Source organism: Dreissena polymorpha, chromosome 1 (assembly GCF_020536995.1).
Source record: "Dreissena polymorpha isolate Duluth1 chromosome 1, UMN_Dpol_1.0, whole genome shotgun sequence".
Lineage (NCBI taxonomy): Eukaryota > Metazoa > Mollusca > Bivalvia > Myida > Dreissenidae > Dreissena > Dreissena polymorpha.
The window spans coordinates 100,858,909-100,877,980 of NC_068355.1; the positions used below are offsets into that span (position 1 = coordinate 100,858,909).

General features: G+C 34.7%; 1 protein-coding gene across 2 annotated transcripts; it reads left to right on the forward strand.

The window, feature by feature from the left end:
* The first annotated feature begins 207 nt into the window (after window positions 1-207).
* On the forward strand, window positions 208-18,123 carry LOC127842769 (uncharacterized). Of its 2 annotated transcripts, none has more exons than XM_052372487.1 (6): window positions 208-229; window positions 13,459-13,713; window positions 14,120-14,267; window positions 14,684-14,829; window positions 16,800-16,979; window positions 17,741-18,123. In XM_052372487.1, exons 1-6 carry the CDS (start codon window positions 223-225, stop codon window positions 17,920-17,922), a joined length of 918 nt encoding a protein of 305 aa, XP_052228447.1. In that variant the 5' UTR covers window positions 208-222; the 3' UTR covers window positions 17,923-18,123. The 2 variants fall into 2 exon arrangements, with proteins under 2 accessions (XP_052228447.1, XP_052228442.1); XM_052372482.1 differs by lacking the exon at window positions 208-229 and adding an exon at window positions 6,030-6,187.
* The last annotated feature ends 949 nt before the right edge of the window (window positions 18,124-19,072 follow it).

Genomic DNA, 19,072 nt, shown 5'->3' on the forward strand with positions numbered 1-19,072 from the left:
ACTGTTTAAATGCAAACTACAGCGGAAAACTGACAGAAAGATATTAACCGAGACATGGACAGATAACCGATAAACACACAAACTAGGACAGACCGATATGCCTAAAAGACAGATCGACAGACAGACAAACAATCCGAGAGACGGAAAATCAAACAGTTGGACATACATACAGACAGGCAGTAAGACGGGCACGCTGTCAGGAAGGCAGACCGACAGACACAGATGAAAAGTAACACACTATTACTTCTACTAATACATGTATACTACTTCAACTACTAGTCTACTACTACTACTACAACAACAACAACTTCTACAACTATAACTACAACAACAACAACAAATACTACTACTACTACTACTACCATTACAACAACTACTACTACTACTACTACTACTACTACTATACTGCTACTACTACTACTACTACTACTACTTCTACTACTACTACTACTTCTGCTACTTCTTCAACAACTACAACTACTACTTCTACTACTACTACTACTACTACTACAACAACAACAACAACAACTACTACTACTACTACTACTACTACTACTACTACTACTACTACTACTACTACTACTACTACTACTACTACTACTACTTCTACTACTACTGCTGCTGCTGCTACTGCTACTGCTACTACTACTACTACTACTACTACTACTACTACTACTACTACTACTACTACTACTATACTGCTACTACAACTACTACTACTACTACTACTACTACTACTACTACAACTACTATTGTTAGGACAAAGACTAAAAAAGCAGATGGCCATTCCTCATATATTACAGACCAACTTGAAGAACTTCAAAACATGGTTTCAGACTATAGCTACCACTGTTTATATTGTGAAAAAACAGACTACGGCTCCTGCCAACGTTAACCCAGTACCCCGTTTTCTGATGCCGCACTTCTATATTAAACGTCTTGGCATTTACACGTGTTGTGTTGTTATTAACATTAGTTAATACTCATAAGAGTTAACGTTCATATAAGTCATATACACAATAGTGTCATAAACATAAAACAACACTGATGAACAAATGCAAGTGAAAGTAAAACACTGCTAAATATGATATTCGGAGACAATGCTGATGATTCCATATGCGTCGAATCAAAGTGTGATGACTTTGAAATGAAATGCTCGCACATAAGAGCAACATTTTAAGTTACTTAAGAAAAAGTCAAAAACCTCATCTGCAAGAACGAGTCAGCCAGGACCCGTATTCACCAACCCATTCTAAGACATAAGAATTCAAATGTTTAAAAAGACTTAAAACTAAGAAAAATACGTCTTTCTATTGAATATGTACATGCTATACTATTCATTATGTCAGTAACAAAATTTCTAAAACAAGAATGATGTACAACAACAAAATCAATACAGAGATTGACTAAAAATTAAAGAAATTCTTCAGCTTTCAAAATAAAAAAAGCTTTATTCTTAGACTTAAGCTTAAGCATAGTTTGGTGATTACGAGCCCAGAAATGGCAAGGTCACATTCAATTGGACAAATCATAATTTGGAGTCAATAAATCATGTTGAAATTAATTGTCAATTAAAGAACACACGGTTTGACAACATTGTCCAGTTGCTGCATACTTTGATTCTGGTCAATTTGAAGTAAATCGAAGTGCTCTGTTGGGTAGCGTAACATTGAAAGTAGTTGATTCGTGCAAACATGTAAGTAACCAAGTCACACTAGATTAGTATGTCAATTGAGGAACGAAACTGTCTGTAGAAATTGCGCCAGTACAAAGGCATAGCCATTAAGATGGTTACGTCATCTAATGGTCAGGTCCGTACTGTCGCCCCAAAGACGAATGGAAAATAACCGGGCATTCGTAACTGGTAATAGAAACATAATTGTTAGAACCACTATCCTGAAGTTTCCGGAAATCGCAAACTAAGTTAAACAATAATATAACATAAAAGTGTTACGAAAACAAATTGTAATTTAACACGTAAATGTTGTATATCAAAAGCTTTGTAAATAAATGCCAAAATGTTATTGACCATTCCGTAGTTTGTGTTATATTTTGGAATGTTTGAATGTTGTTTGTTGTGTAATTTTAAGTCCATAATAAATTAAAAGATAATTTAATATCGTTGCATATGTTTCTATGTCTGAATGTATGTCGGAATGTTTTATTCATGTAAAATAACTTAAAGTCTTTAAGAAAAAAATATTAAACATTATGATATATTTCTAAAATTATTTATGTTGTAACATCCGTAGTCTTAGATTTTGACAAACTAAAGGGATTTGAGTATGTGTGTTTAATCATCATACTACAGCATGTGAAACATTTATTTAAACATAACTTTGTATAGGCATATAAAACAATTGATGAATGTCAATGCACCATGTTTCGCTTGTTCTTTATTGTTGAGATATATATATGTGATGAATAAATTTGATAAAATACATGTGTTTTTTTGTTGTATAATTATATTATCTTATATATAATTAATATAACTTTTAATACTGGAATTTGGTGCTATTTAGATAGATTTTGGTAGATTCCGATATATTCCGGTATTTTCAGAAACCCTGTTCAGCAGTTCAAGGTCAGGGCGCATGTACTTTCATTTTTGGTTTTGTAAAAAATAGTATACGGAAAATGTGTATATGTCATTAGAATCGGGGTCGCAGACGACATTTAGTGAAGAAGAGTGGTGCATCTTCTGCCATAATAATATTGTTAATTTTGACATTGAAATTTCGATAGAAAAGCTTGTCCATTATCTAGTTTTTGGGTTACAGTTTATTGAAATTATTATAAGCTAATTAAGTCGTTGTCGGCTTTGGTACTACTTAAAAGTATCCTGTGTACTCTTTGGCTTAAGTATACGACAACTTACCCCTGGTACTGATGATAGCCGAGTGATTTGCTTCATAATATAATAATTTGAAACGAATCATTGATACAGAGGCAACATATCCAAAATCAACTTATTATTGTTCCTTTTTATTTACCTCAAATTCTTTTATTTCTGTTGTTTACATGAGCTTTAAAGTTCAAATGCTTTTCATATTTGATGGCTGCATACCCTTTATACTTATTAAAAAAACAAACAGTGAACAAGTCCCTTAAACAACTGATGACATTCATCTGTAATTGACAACCATATGTCCAGCCTGTATGTTAGTCCATATAAACACTCCCAGAGCCTTTGATAATTTTTGCTATGGTGGCTCTGAGACCCTTTTTATGCCCCGGATCAAATGATCGGGGTATATTGTTTTTGGCCTGCCCTGTCTGTCATTGTATGTGTCTGTCTGTCATTCTGTCCCAAAACGTTAACCTTGGTCATAACTTGTGCAATATTGAAGATAGCAACTTGATATTTGGCATGCATGTGTATCTCAAGGAGCTGCACATTTTGAGTGGTGAAAGGTCAAGGTCATCCTTCAAGGTCAAAGGTCAAATATTTGGCATCTAAGCGGCGCAAAAGGGGGCATTGCGTTTCTGACAAACACAACTCTTGTTCGTTATAAAGCTTAGAGTTGAAGTATTGCTACTACCTGTATGCAAACCCAGAGCACTGAGTTTCCGTCATGCATATCTAAAGCTTACAGGTCCTAGGCATCACATTATACATATATTGTGTTGGTTTTTCATATTCTGTCTAGAATTAAATAAATTTTAAATGTTTTTTTATTTATATTTGGGTAAATCTTACTACACAGTCTTGATATTTTTATAACTGAACTCTGTAACATTATATTTAAAACTTTATTTTCACAGTTTCCAATCAAATTTAATCAATTCATAAATGTGTGATTATTTAATTGCAAAGCAGTGACATTGCAAAACAAATTGCTAAATAAATTTAACATTGCAATTAGATACTGCACGCATCTTGCAATTTATTTATTGCATATCTGGGTTTTCTCTCCAAATTCACATTTTGGTTGAAACCAGTCAATGCAGTGGCGTCGTAGCTGGGGCGGCAGGGGCAGCAGTCGCCACCCCAATATTTTCGGCAAAAATTAAATTTCAGCAAAAACCTTTTATTCATTTTTTTACATTTCAATACCTGTATACTTGAAAATATCCACAAAGCAAGGTAATCATGCTTTTGCGGTTATGACATGTGTATTGTTGATTGCCATCACCCACCCGCGGTATTGTACGTGTCAATTATGTTGTTAATTGTTCAGTCTCTTTTAAAACGATAAACCCTTTATTCTTGAGTAATTAAACCTGGGAATCTAAGCATTTTCTTCTGTTAATTAATATAAAGGAAAGTATGACATGAAACAAATGCGCCGATATCCAATAGCCCTTAATTATCACAAAAAGCCACAAACGTGACTAGCGAACGCTCGTTTTCAGCTCTACGGAGAGTAAAAACTTACCTACGATCAACTATGACACAGAAACCCCTTAACCATCTGATGATCATGCACGCTTATTGGGCAGAAACTGACAATATGGACTTACGCCAAGTCGCAAATGAATTTGTCCAGTATAAGGAAACACGGATGTCTTTTTTGGAAAATTTTATGTGTGATGGCCTTGTGGTACCTACATGGTTGCCGGCCAGTGTTCAGCATTCAATTTAAAAATGACCTTGTGGTACCTGTATTTTTGCCGGACAGTGTGGAAATTAAAAAAGAACTATATAGACAAATTTCCATAATTGATTGCGATAGCATTCACATTAGATTGTCCTGTGATATTATAGTTGTATGTTCCATGCGATATGGTAATATTGTTACTCTACATTCATGTATAAAAATACATCAAATAAAACTTTATACTAGCATCTTAATTTGACTTTTATGATATGTTTAATCAGTATTGACGCTACATGATCCTTATTGTTGTGTATGCTACAAAGTACAAACTGCGACATCTAGAGATCACTTTTCCATCGTCTGTCTGTCACAACTTTTGTCATTCAGAATATGCCTACAATAGACATGTATAAGGTCAGGTATCAGGCATAAAACCGCACCAGAATGCACCATTTGATGCTAAAATTTGGAACAAATTCTGGGGGAGGCTGGACCCCCACCAAAGGGAGGGGGATACCCCCATTCCCACCCCCTCCGCCGCCCAAATGTCAATTTGTTTCCGACGCCCCTGCAATATATTATACATTCTGTGTTGCTAATCATGTTTTCTTTCTGATTGCAATAACACACTCCAACCTGTTAAGCAATAAAATTATTTCATTTCCAAGTTTTTTTTTTATTGAAGTCTGAAAGTAACATATTTTTCAACATCGTGTGTTGTTCTCAATTATCACTTTTACTCATGAAATACTCATTATACACATATTTTTCGCAGGAAATAGATCATTTTCAATCACTTCCAATATCTTTTATTGTTTGGTCTAAACTTAAACATCTGTCTTATTTTAAAAAGAAAATTATGAAAACCAACATATGAAACTTTCTTGTCACTGTCAATCAGAATCAATAAGTATATATATGTCAAACAGGTGGATATAAAAAAAAATTGCAATAAGACATTTCACACATTTTGCAATAAAATTATTGCATCTTCACCTAAGTACTAAATTGGATGAAATTATGTCTATCTGAACACATTCTGTGTTGTTCTATGGTATTAAATCGACAAATTCATCACCTTCCTTACCTTTTTAGTTTTTCGTAAAAGCATACAGTTGTATCTCTTTTTACAAATTAATATTATTTAAATACAACATTTGAAATTTCCTTGTCAACCATTCCAATCTATTGGAATTACATAAGACATGTGTGATGATTTTATTGCAAAACAGGTTTACTACTGAACAAGTTGTTATATAAAAACATTGCAATAATACACTCCCATTTTGCAATACAATTATTGCTAAATAGGTGAAACGGTTGTTACATGGACACCTTTGTATTTAGTGGTGGTGATTACTTGCACAAAGGCATGGCTTGTAAACTGTGACGTCATCAAATGAACTAGTTTTGGACAGTGTATACATTTCAAGGTCTTGTTTTAATGGTGAGTCTGTATATGAGTTATGTGCTTGTCATAAAGAGAAACACATTTGGTAAAATGTGCCTTCTGCCTGTCAGATTGCAGTCATATTCTACCTTATATTAGTCCCAGCTACAGTTTCTTTCATTCTGAAACTTGGAATATTAGAAGGGGATATTGCAGTTAATTGTTTTGGATATTCACTTAAGGAAAATGAAAGCTGGTATTATTTTCATTATTAAATTGTGTATTAAAGAAATATTTAGGACCACAAATGTGCAGGGTGATGCTTAAAACGTATTTAATAGAAAGCTTAACCTTTGTAATCGGGGCTTCAGAGCAGTTTAATAATGGATGATCTTATTGTTTTACTATGTATGTGTATGAGAAGTAAGAGTGTAAGAAAGGTAAAAACATAATTAAAGGAGCAATTCAAAGCACTTGTTATTTCACTTAAGATCTTGCCTTACATGCATTATTATTGTAAGAAAATGTATGTATAGGATCTGGCATGAGTTGTCATAGCATACCATATTTTATTTAACTAGTTCAGGAATTTTTTTAGGAAGCGAGCCTTTGGAAAGCTTAATAACGAATTTCCTGGACGAGTTTAATAAAATATGGTATGAAAAGACAATGAATGTCAGATCTTTTTTATCACATGCTTTTAAATAAGCATATGAAATAAATATTTACGGAAACATAATGATAAATCCAGAATGTTGTTTACATTTCGTGACGTCATTTGATGCTGCAACGTCATTTCAGCAAAGTAACAAAATGCGATTGGTCAATCGAACAAAAACTCGTCCATTTAAAACGCTTATTGTATATTACACATGTGTAAGATAAAAATATTGGTAATGGTTATACTACATTGGACACAGGGTATGGCATGTGATAAATATTGTTATCCCCACGTTCAGAATCAGAGCGGGGGGATTATTTGGTAATCTCCGCCGTCTGTCCGTCCTTCCGTCCTGGCCACTATCTCCTCATACACTATTAGCACTAGAACATTAAAACTTTAACACATAGTAGGTATGAGCATATGTGCGACAGTGCACTATTTGGTATTTTGATCTGACCCCTGGGTCAAAAGCTGCGGCGTGGGGATACGCCTCGGCCGGGGCTGCGCCATTTCTAGTTTTTTTTCTTGTAAAATTATGTCGCTACTTGAATAAAATGAGACCAATATATTTTCCTTATTCAATTTATAATGTTGTCAACACTAAATTTTGAACAAAAGGCATGTGTGCAGAATGGTGCTATTTTTCATTATAACATGACCTACGCTCCAGGAGTGAAATTAGGTAATGCTCAATTTTGTTTATTACACTGGTGTTATTGCACAAGGTATATAACTGTGAAATGACGTCATTTTTTGTATTTAGATGACTTGTTTAATAAATTCAATACAAAACGACCACACATGCAAGATCCTATGTATATATACATAAATGATGTCATCCCTTGTTGGTAGCTTATTCACTATTAGGCAAATTGTGAAATCATTTCTTTCAAAGATTTGCAAAAATGTTTGTCTAAATGGTTGTTAACCTAGTGAATGTATAATTTGGTGGAAACAATTGAGGGGTGTACACAAAATTATGGTAGCGCAATTTTATTAATCCCCTACCGGTTTCACCAGAGGGGACTTATGGTTTGCGCTCCGTCTGTCAGTCTGTCTGTCTGTCTGTCACACTTTTCTGGATCCTGCGATAACTTTAAAAGTTCTTAATATTTTTATGCCCCCCTTCGAAGAAGAGGGGGTATATTGCTTTGCTCATGTCGGTCTGTCGGTCGGTCGGTCGGTCTGTCGGTCCGTCCACCAGGTGGTTGTCAGATAATAAGTCAAGAACGCTTGGGCCTAGGATCATGAAACTTCATAGGTACATTGCTCATGACCCGAAATAGTAAAATAGTTTTTGAATGATAACTCAAGAATGCATACGCGGCTAACAGGGCAAACTCTGAACAATATTACTGAAGCAACTGGTCTGTAATCCTAAATCTATAATTATCAGTCCAATGAAACATCATCCTTTGAGTAAAATACAGTGGATCAGAAAAAATATTATCAGAATATGAGATTCTTTGTATATTTTGTATATTAAATATTGTGTTAATGTTTAATTTTGTTGATTAATATAAATATAAGCAGGACAGGGGAGGTAATACACTATTATATCTTTCTTATATACAGGGGAAAAAAATGCAATAAGTTTAAATTTCATGTTTAATGAATAGAGGATATCCCCCCCCCCCCAATTTTTTTTAAACATGTAATAAATTACCACACCCCACATTAAACCCCCTTCTCACCCCCCCACCCCCCCAACCTCCCTACCCCCCCCCACCCCACCCCCCCTCCTACCCCCCCCCATACCCCCCCCCATACCCCCCCCCCCCAATTTTAAACATCTAATAAATAACCCCCTCTCACTCCCCCCTACCCCCCCACCCCCCATTTTTTTAACATCCCTACCCCCCACCCCCCATTTTTTTTAACATCTAATAAATTACCACACCCCACATTATACCCCCCTCTCACTCCCCCCTACCCCCCCCCCCCCCCCCACCCCCCCCCCCCCCCAAATTTTAGCTCACCTGAGCGATGCTATTGTGATCACTCAGCGTCCGTCCGTCCATAAACAATTTGTAAACATCTTCTTCTACTAAACCATTGAGCCAATTTCAACTAAATTTCATGTGGAGCATCCCTAGGTCATGGGACAAAAGAATTGTTAAAAAAAAATTGATCACATGACCAAGATGGCCGCTATGACCATATATGGTAAAAACCTTAAAAACTCTTCTTGTCAGAAACCGCTCATCAGATTTTCAAAAAATTTCACAGGGATGACCTTTGAAGGCTCCCCTGAAAAAGTTGTTCAAAGAAATTTGATTCGTCAAAAAACATGGCCGCAGGAGCTCGTTGAACTTTGCATGTTTATTCGTTTTTGCCTATTTTGTAAAAACTTTCAAAAATCTTCCACATTTTTTGTCCGATCCTTTCCAAATTTGCACAGTGTCTTTATATCAATGAGGACACGAACCCTACAAAAAAATGAGCATTATTGGTCAATGAAGTACAGAATTACCTCCCCTTGAATTGAGAAAATGGTGTTTATGCAATAAAGTCCAAATTTTTCATCCAATTCTTTCCAAACTTGTAAGGATTTAGCATGGTTCAAACAAGGGAAACAACTACCGTTTATGCATGTTCTTTTTATTTCAGATTTGCCTCCCTTTAATTCATTCAAAATCTCATTTTACAGCAGAGATTCCAAATCTGACCTGTAAATGAGCCCCATATTTACTGCCAGTGCAAGGTTACCTTTTCCCATTTGATCATTCTTAAGTATTGGTCTTGTTATGCTGCTACTGCTTCTGCTACTGCTACTGCTACTACTACTACTACTACTACTACTACTACTACTACTACTACTACTACTACTTCTACTACTACTACTACTACTACTACTTCTACTACTACTACCACTACTACTACTACTACTACTACTACCACTACTACTACTACTACTACTACTACTACTACCTAGGTTGGCGCTAAGAAAAAAAAATTAGTAGCCAAATTTCAGCACTACGATGAATCCACATTACCGGTATAACCTTATTTGCTCAATGAAGGACATAATCATCATGAATCTATAGGTATCAATAATGACTGTATTAAATTATCAATGAAGTCACATTTAAAAAAATAATTTGTTAATTTGTCAAATAGTTTCATGTTTTTTTTATTTTTCATTTATATTTATTTTCATGCACTGGCATAAACGGTATACACTGTTAGAACTTTCAGATATGCCCCGGTCTTTGATTGGGTGGGTCTTGCGTAACTCCTATGCGTCCCCCCCCCCCTTCTCCAAATAATTGTTGCCGTAGTCTGGTGCTTCTTGATTCTTGAAAAATACATTTACTGCAATGTGTTCTTGAATTAACATATTTTTCCATAGTTGCAATATAAAATTTATTCAAACGTGTCGGTAAATTTGTAAGTCTTAAATACTGCATGTACTGAGCGGCTAGGCTATATTTAGTTACACATCGTCTGTTTTTTAAAAAGCATGCTTTGCATGCGTAGAACTTAGCATTGCCGACGACAGCAATAATTTTGCGCTCTTTCTTATAACACGGGTTCTTCGTGGCATACCGGTATTAATGCATATTGAATAGTTATTATCACGTGGCTGTAGAAAAACGGTGTAAATCAGTTCTACAAATAGACATGATAAAATATACATGCACTGGATTTAATTTGTTTTGGCGATCGGAAACGCTAACATAGACTACTACTCCTACTACTACTACTACTACTACTACTACTACTACTACTACTACTACTACTACTACTACTACTACTTCTACTACTACTACTAGTACTACTACTACTAGTACCACTACTACTACTACCACCACCACCACCACCACCATCACCACCACCACCATTACTACTTCTACTACTACTGCCACTACTACTACTACTTTTACCACAACTACTACTACTACTACTACTACTACTACCACTACTACTACTACTACTGCTACTACTACTACTACTACTACTTCTACTACTACTACTACTACTACTACTTCTACTACTACTACTACTACAACTTCTACTACTACTACTACTACTACTACTACTACTACTACTACTACAACTTCTATTACTTCTACTACTACTACTACTACTACTACTACTACTACTACTACTACTACTACTACTACACCACCACCACCACCACCACCATTCACAGTGACAAAAAACGTATTCACACAATGGCTGCTACTACAACTTATAGCCCATATAGGGGGGCATGCATGTTTTACAAACAGCCCTTGTTTCTATGGGATTTTAACCACAACTGTTTATGTTTATCTCCGACACATATTTTTAGGTCACCTGTCATGAAGTGACACGGTGAGCTTATGTGATCGTGTGATGTCCGGCGTCCATTGTGCGTGCCTGCGTGTGTCCGTGCGTCCGTCCGTCAACAATTTGTTTGTGTAGACAGTAGAGGTCACAGTTTGCATCCAATCTTGATGAAATTTGGTCAAAATGTTTATCTTGATGAAATCCGGTTTGGGACTGAATTTGGGTCATCTGGGGTCAAAAACAAGGTCACTAGGTCAAATAATAGAACAACCTTCTGTAGACAATAGAGGTCACAGTTTTCATCCAATCTTTATGAAATTTGGTCAGAATGTTTATCTTGATGAAATCTGGGTTGGGATTTTATTTGGGTCATCTGGGGTCAAAAACTAGGTCACTAGGTCAAATAATAGAAAAACCTTGTGTAGACATTAGAGATCACAGTTTTCATCCAACCTTTATGAAATTTGGTCAGAATTCTTGATGAAATCTGGGTGGGATTGTATTTGGGTCATCTGGGGTAAAAATCTAGGTCAAATAAATAGAAAAACATTGTGTTGACAATAGAGGTCACAGTTTTTATCCAATATTTATGAACTGTGGTCAGAATGTTTATCTTGATGAAATCTGGATTGGGATTGTATTTGGGTCATCTAGAGTCAGGAACTAGGTCACTAGGTCAAATCATAGAAAAACATTGTGTAGACAATAGAGGTCATAGTTTTCATCTGATCTTAATGAGTCAGGTGAGCGATTCAGGGCCATCATGGCCCTCTTGTTTTTTTTAAACATCTAATAAATTACTCCACCCCACATTATTACCCCCTCTCACCCCCACCCCCCTACCCCCCACCCACCCCCCCCCCCCACAATTTTTTTTAAACATCTTATAAATTACCACACCCCACATTATACCCCCTCTCACCCCCCCTACCCCCCCCCCACCCCCACCCCCCCCCCCCAATTTTTTTTTTTTTTTTTTTTAAACATCTTATAAATTACCCCACCCCATATTATTACCCCCTCTCACCTCAATGGAATGCAAAAATGTGTCTTATTAGCAATGCTAATGCACTTTACAATACACATATAATATCTCAGGGTTAAATAAGAGTGATTTAAACTGTACATGTATTTTAATTATTTTTATTGAATATTTTCAAAACTGGTAAATGAATAAGACGAAAAGATTATAAATGTAGTGTAAATGTATGTAAGGCTGCACAGTGGTTATGCAAGCTTCTTCCAAAGACCAAAATTTGACATTTGTGCAATTTCATCCTGAAAATGGTACACTTTAGTTTTTGTTATCATGAAATGATGAATAACTCCAGTATTTTTGGCCTGATCTGTCACTGTTGGTGCTTCTTTCAAGGTAATAAGGAACCTATGGAATTTTAGAAAATAAAATATACATGGCTATGTATTTTTCTTTTTCAGCTCATCTAAAAAATGAAATGCTCACATGTCTAAAAACATGGTCACGTGTTTTAAAGACCTTGTTATCACGTTAAAAGAGGTCATATTTATGACTCAACCTTGATAAAACTTAGTCAAAATGCTTGTCTTGATGTTTTCTAGATCAAGGGTAAATCTGCGTTATATTTGTATGCGTCCAAAACCTAGGTCATCATATCAAATCTTTGAAAAAAACTTGTTGCCACTTTAGAGGCCAAAATTAATATGTGCATGATCTTCATGAAACTTAGTAATTCTGGTAATACCTGGACTGTATTCTAACCTGGTTAATGTGCATACAAAACTAGATCACTAGGTCACATTTCAAGATCAAGCTTGACAAAATTTGGTCTTATTGTTATCTTGAACCAGAAATGTCTCTGCTTGACCACATCCTGTCAAGTTTGAGTCAGGGTTAAATGTATATTAAACTAGGTCACCAGGTTTAATCTATAAACATCTTGTTACTACTTTAGGGCCACATTTATTACTAAGTCAATTGCTAGTGAATTCAGGTGAGTTCTTTAACGGCCTTTTCACATTTTGGTAAACTGATAAAATTAAAAATAATCTTTAAGATTCAAAAATTTGTGTTGTTGTTGTGATATTTGTGAGGAAACAGTATTTCTGAACATTTACCATGCTCAAAAATATTCACTTCATGTACAATGTATCTTTTGACGATTTAAGCCTGAAAATTATCAAGCATTGCAATGTGAAATGATTAAATAATTTGGAGAGTTCTTCTGTTGTCGTCGTATTTTGTGATACAATTAGGATTGTATATATAAAGTATCAAGTACATCACAAATTGTAAGACCACAGATGGCCGAGTGGTCTTAGCGATTATAGACTTTTACTCCAGGGGTCAATGGTTCGAGCCCAGTTGAGGGTTTACTGGAGCTTTTTAGATCCAATGTTTACGTTTATCAATATACAGCATTTAATGACAAACCTCAATACATGCCAATATCTGTGAAAAGTTCCATTTGATTAAGGACCTCTTTAACATTTAACATAAGCAAAAAATTTAAACTTTTTGCTTTCTTTGCATAGTATTAATTGTCAATATTAAGGTATGTTACATATTTCGTAAAAAGATGATTTAAATTACCATTTTATCATGATTTTAGCTAAGCCTACCAGTATTCAGCGCCCAGTTCAAATCCTTCATCCTAGCCCACCAAGGGTTATAATGGCAGAAACCAAAGAGAGGCTGAGAATGATCTCATACCTGGTTCCCAGCATTCCCGTGGAGCTGTTTGAGCTGCTGCTGGAATACCTTGAGGGTGTGACGGGACGCCAGGGCTACCTCATCTATGAGTCACGGTGGACTGGGCCTCCCCAGCAACGGGTTGATCCATTCACCAGCAACGAAGTAGATATTGGTAATGTGGCTGTTATTCAAGATTGTTGATATTTTTGTGTTCTTAATACTTTCTTAGTAGGTGTTGCTTTGAGATGCAAACTATCAGTTGCAAAACAAAAACATGTATGAACTGCATTTTGCTACATATATATAACTAATAATAAGGTTTGATTACTGCTATAAATTATGTATAAACAATACAGTCTTGTATGTATAGAACCTTATTTCATGTAGGTCATGGGTAGATTGGCAAAAAGGTTTGTATTTATTGACTGATTTTTGAACAAATTAAATGTTGTTATGATGTTTGTAAATCTCTTTTTTGTGAAACAATTATTTTTATATCAACAGTAAAACTGGTTATGAATACTACTTGAAAAAAAAAAAAAACATTCACCATCATTCAACACATATTGTATTTGTAGGTTTAATGTCTAGTACAGACTACTTGCGACTGGTTAGTAACCAGAACAAGCACATCAGTTTGTGTGAGGCAGGTGCTGTGTTCAACCACACAAAGAATACAGAGAGACCAGTCTACTTTGCTGACGTCATCATCCATGCTCGTAACAAGTCAGTCTTTTTGTTAAAGCCCATCAAAGGGCATTTATTGAACACAATAGAAAAACCTTTTAGACATTTTTGTTAATCTGTTTGATATCCTGGTTTGTATTTTGGTAGCTATACATTGATTTGTTTTCAATTTTGGTTTTTGATTAAAGAATATGAAAAAAATCTACTATATAGAATTTTTCTGTGAATACAAACTAATACATCAAATATAACCATAACCATCTACAGTTAGCTAAACAAAGAATTGTAAACATAGAATGCCATCCTATAGCTTCATCATTCTGCACACAATGACTTACTGGTGCACTGAGGAGTAATCTTTCAAGGCTAAACTTTGAAGGCCACAAAATTTAAAGTCCATATTCTCAGTTTTCTATTTATATCTGCCACTTATCTTATTATGCTTTCTCATTCAGGTTGAAGTACAAAGATATGCATGATTTACGAGGGCACAGTTTAGGGTTTGCTGGTTCCAAGTCAATTTCCTCCTGCTTGGCTGTCTTAGACTACCTAAAAAAACAAGGATTTGATGTATCTTTTTTTGGGAGCACCTTTGAATGTGGTTAGTGATTGCCTAAAGTAATAAAATATGCAGCAAACAACTAAACCTTAACTTAAGTTTCTTGACTTGAATGTCAGCTGGATTTCTACCTATGGAACTGGTCAGATTTTTGTTAAAAGTGAACTGAGTGGTTTTAAATATTCAGTCGATCACCCTATTTAAATAACAATTAAATAAAGACCTTAATATTTGAAATATTTTTTTTAACAATTGTGTCCTTCATATTTTATTTAGAAATTTTATTTTTATGCCCCCCTACGAAGAAGAGGGGGGTATATTGTTTTGCTCATGTCGGTTTGTCAGTCGGTCGGTCCGTCCGTCGGTCCGTCCACCAGATGGTTTCCGGATGATAACTCAAGAACGCTAAGGCCTAGGATCATGAAACTTCATAGGAAAATTGGTCATGACTGGCAGATGACCCCTATAGATTTTCAGGTCACTAGGTAAAAGGTCAATGTCACAGGGACTCGAAATAGTAAAATGGTTTCCGGATGATAACTCAAGAATGCTTACGCCTAATATCATGAAACTCCATTGGTACATTGATCATGACTGGCAGATGACCCCTATTCATTTTCAGGTCACTAGGTCAAGGTCACAGTGACTCGAAATAGTAAAATGGTTTCCGGATGATAATTCAAGAATGCTTACGCCTAGGATCATGAAACTTCATAGGAACATTGATCATGACTGGCAGATGACCCCTATTGATTTTCAGGTAACTAGGTCAAAGGTCAAGGTCACAGTGACTCGAAACAGTAAAATGGTTTCTGGATGATAACTCAAGAATGCTTACGCCTAGGATCATGAAACTTCATAGGGACATTGATAATGACTGGCAGATGACCCCTATTGATTTTAAGGACACTAGGTCAAAGGTCAAGGTCACAGTGACTCAAAATAGTAAAATGGTTTTCTGATGATAACTCAAAAATGCTTACGCTTAAAATCATGAAACTTCATAGGTACATTGATCTTGACTGTCAGATGACTGCTATTAATTTTCAGGTCACTAGGTCAAAGGTCAAGGTCAGAGTGACTCGAAACAGTAAAATGGTTTCCGTATGATAACTCAAGAATAATTAGGCCTAGGATCATGAAACTTCATAGGTATATTGATCATGACTGGAAGATGACCCCTATTGATTTTCAGGTCATTAGGTCAAGCTCACAGTGACAAAGAACGTTTTCACACAATGGCTGCCATTACAACTGACAACCCATATGGGGGGCATGCATGTTTTACAAACAGCCCTTGTTAATTCAAACTTTACTCTTTTAAATTACCACTTTTTTAATTACATAAATCTGATCTCATCTTGAGGTTTTATATGTATGGAAATTTGAAGTCTATTTTCACACGTTTTGTTGCTAACAGTACTTGTTCTAGAATCTTGACTTCACAATACTTTTTATTCCTTTAAGCTTGCACTGTACACATTGTTGACCAAATTTTTTTAGGTTTATGTATAAAAGTTTAACTATCACATTTAAAACATGATGGAATAATAATACAATAATAAAGATGATGATGATATAAATTTATTTGGTGTAATAGACATTTTAATTTCTCTATCAAATTGTGGTGTGAGGTCACTTATAAATTTATTTGAATATGCATGGCTATAATTCATATCAAGATTAACACAGAAATGTAATACATTTTTTACCGTATTTTGTGTGAGGTAGTGAAAAGTAAAGAGAAATGAAAATAATGGATTCTGTGATAAAACTTTCCTGAATATAAAACAATTAAAAAAACACCAGCCACTATTTAAATATAGGTTCTCTTATTTCAATATGTTAAACATTTTGTATGATGTACATCATTTAAGAATCTTAATGAATTCTTTTAATATAGGTTTCGCATGATTGTATCATATTCCGTGTATTATAAAAAACATTATTTCACAATATACATTTTGTACTTTTGTCCAACTTTTATTTCAGCTGCACTAATTTCATTTTAGGTTCTCACATCGGTCTTATCAACAGTGTTCTTGCTAATCGCGTTGACGTGGCCTCGGTGGATTCCAACGCACTGTTCAATTTCCTAAAAACCAACCCCAGCCACAAAGATGACTTGCAAGTTATAACTTCATTTGGACCTCTGCCCACTTATCCTATTGTCTTGAATTCTAGAATGCCAGGTATTGGTTTGAATATACTTATAAGAATCATTCAATTATTATACCAATGAAGAAGAGTGTGGAATACGGAAATCACCACATATGTCAGTCTGTAATTATGTTCATGGCTCAAACTTGTCTGAATGGAATCTCCTACACCTTTCATGGAACACATTCAATATTGCAATTTTAAAAAAACAAACCTTTATCAAATTATATGTTTTATGACATCATGCCATGAGGGATGGGGACTTGTGGGGAAATTCGGGTTATAATGCTCCCCTTTAAGAAGCGGAATATTATACTTCTGATGGTCCATTCTTAGATGATTTAATTCCCAAACGATACAGGTATATTGAGAACACTTAGAGCTTCCATTATCCACATTGATAGACTAGTTACATAAAATAAAAGAAAGAAGCCATTGATTTAGAGGTCTATAGTGGCTCGCAACATTACATGAAATAGGTACAATATTAATGTAGAGTTCCGTAAATACCCATAAACACAACCCTCAAGATTTCTCTTGTGATAGAACATCGGCTTAATAATGGACATTTACTAATTATTGGTAATTAACATGAATATCTTGAATATTGAAAGAGACCAGTCTGAAATACAGTTTTATTTTTGTTAGCACTTGCATGTATGGAAATGATCAGATAGAACATTTTATACATGGTTAACCTTAAACTATAAACGAATATAAGTAAATTCATCCGTGTGTTTCTATAATACAATCCCTTGTGCACTAAAGCTTTTCATTGTTGCCTTTTTTGTAGATGCTCTTAAAACTCAGATAACGCAAGGCCTACTGGACATGGCAAAGGATTCTAACTGGCGAAAGCGTCTTGAGGAGTTTAACATCAATGGGTTTGTGCCGATAGACAGCTCCCTCTATGTCATAGAGACTGACTTGGCCTCCAATATTGGGAAGCTGAAGATGAATGCAACGTATTATTGAGCCAAGATAAGCTGCTCTGTGATCTTGTGACTATGGTAGAATCTGTGGCACATAAGCATTTAGCCAAATATATGTAAAAATCAGTGTTGTGAAAGATGTATTATAGTATACCAAGCTTGTATTCATTTAACACACAGCTGTTTTAAGCATTTGAAGAAAATAATTTTACTTTTTGTGAGAATGTTAAGACTAAGTTTAATTTACATTCATTGATTGTGATACGTGTGTTACTGGAACAATCTAGCAAATTAATTATTTGAAGAAGTTTTGATAACTGTTATGCTTTTTTGGTAATTAAATATTTAAAAAAGTAATATGTTTACTACGCCTTAGTGTACAATACCAATATTTTATGTGACATGGTAAAACCAAGCTAAATTATTGTCAACATCGTCTTCATATTTCTTCTGTACTGACACTCCTAATACCCTACTGTTTAAATAAGTCAAGTTTAGAGCAAACATGTAAACGGTGTCAAAGTTAGTAGAATAATTTCTTCCAATTTAATGCAGCAAGTGATTATGCGAATTTTCCAGGTTTAAGAACATTCCAAATGCCAAGAAACTGACGTGTTAAATGCTTGTTACATGTTTGAGAAATCTAAAAAAAAATAACTTCACAAACTTTAAGTTACATTGTCTTCTAAAAAAACATTGTTTTGAAACATTTAAAGTATCAATGTTACAATGACCCTTATTTAAAAATAGAGTCAGTAGAGGAACTGAGTAAAATCCATGAAAGTATTTCCCATTTAAGTACTGATTATTACAAAACTTGTGCATCGATAAAACCTGGAAAGAATACAGGAAAAAATAATTCATTCCAATGAGACTTCTGATGTTTTGGGTGTAAGAGTTTTTGTTAAATACAAAATTAAAAATATAATGATATGTTAATGATTCTCGATAATGATCACCAGAATATATTATTTTTTTGAAAACAATTCTTTAATCTAATACTGCTCTTGTTTATAGCAAGTTGATCTAGTTGCACTACTTTTAATTATTCTCTCCTATTGATATGTTTAGATTTACATGTATATTATTTTATGTAAAACACATTACAATATAATATATTTCAAAGTTTGTTATGAAACCATTTAAACTTGTTATTTTAATTCATTTTTGCTTGTTCCATGCATACATATTTA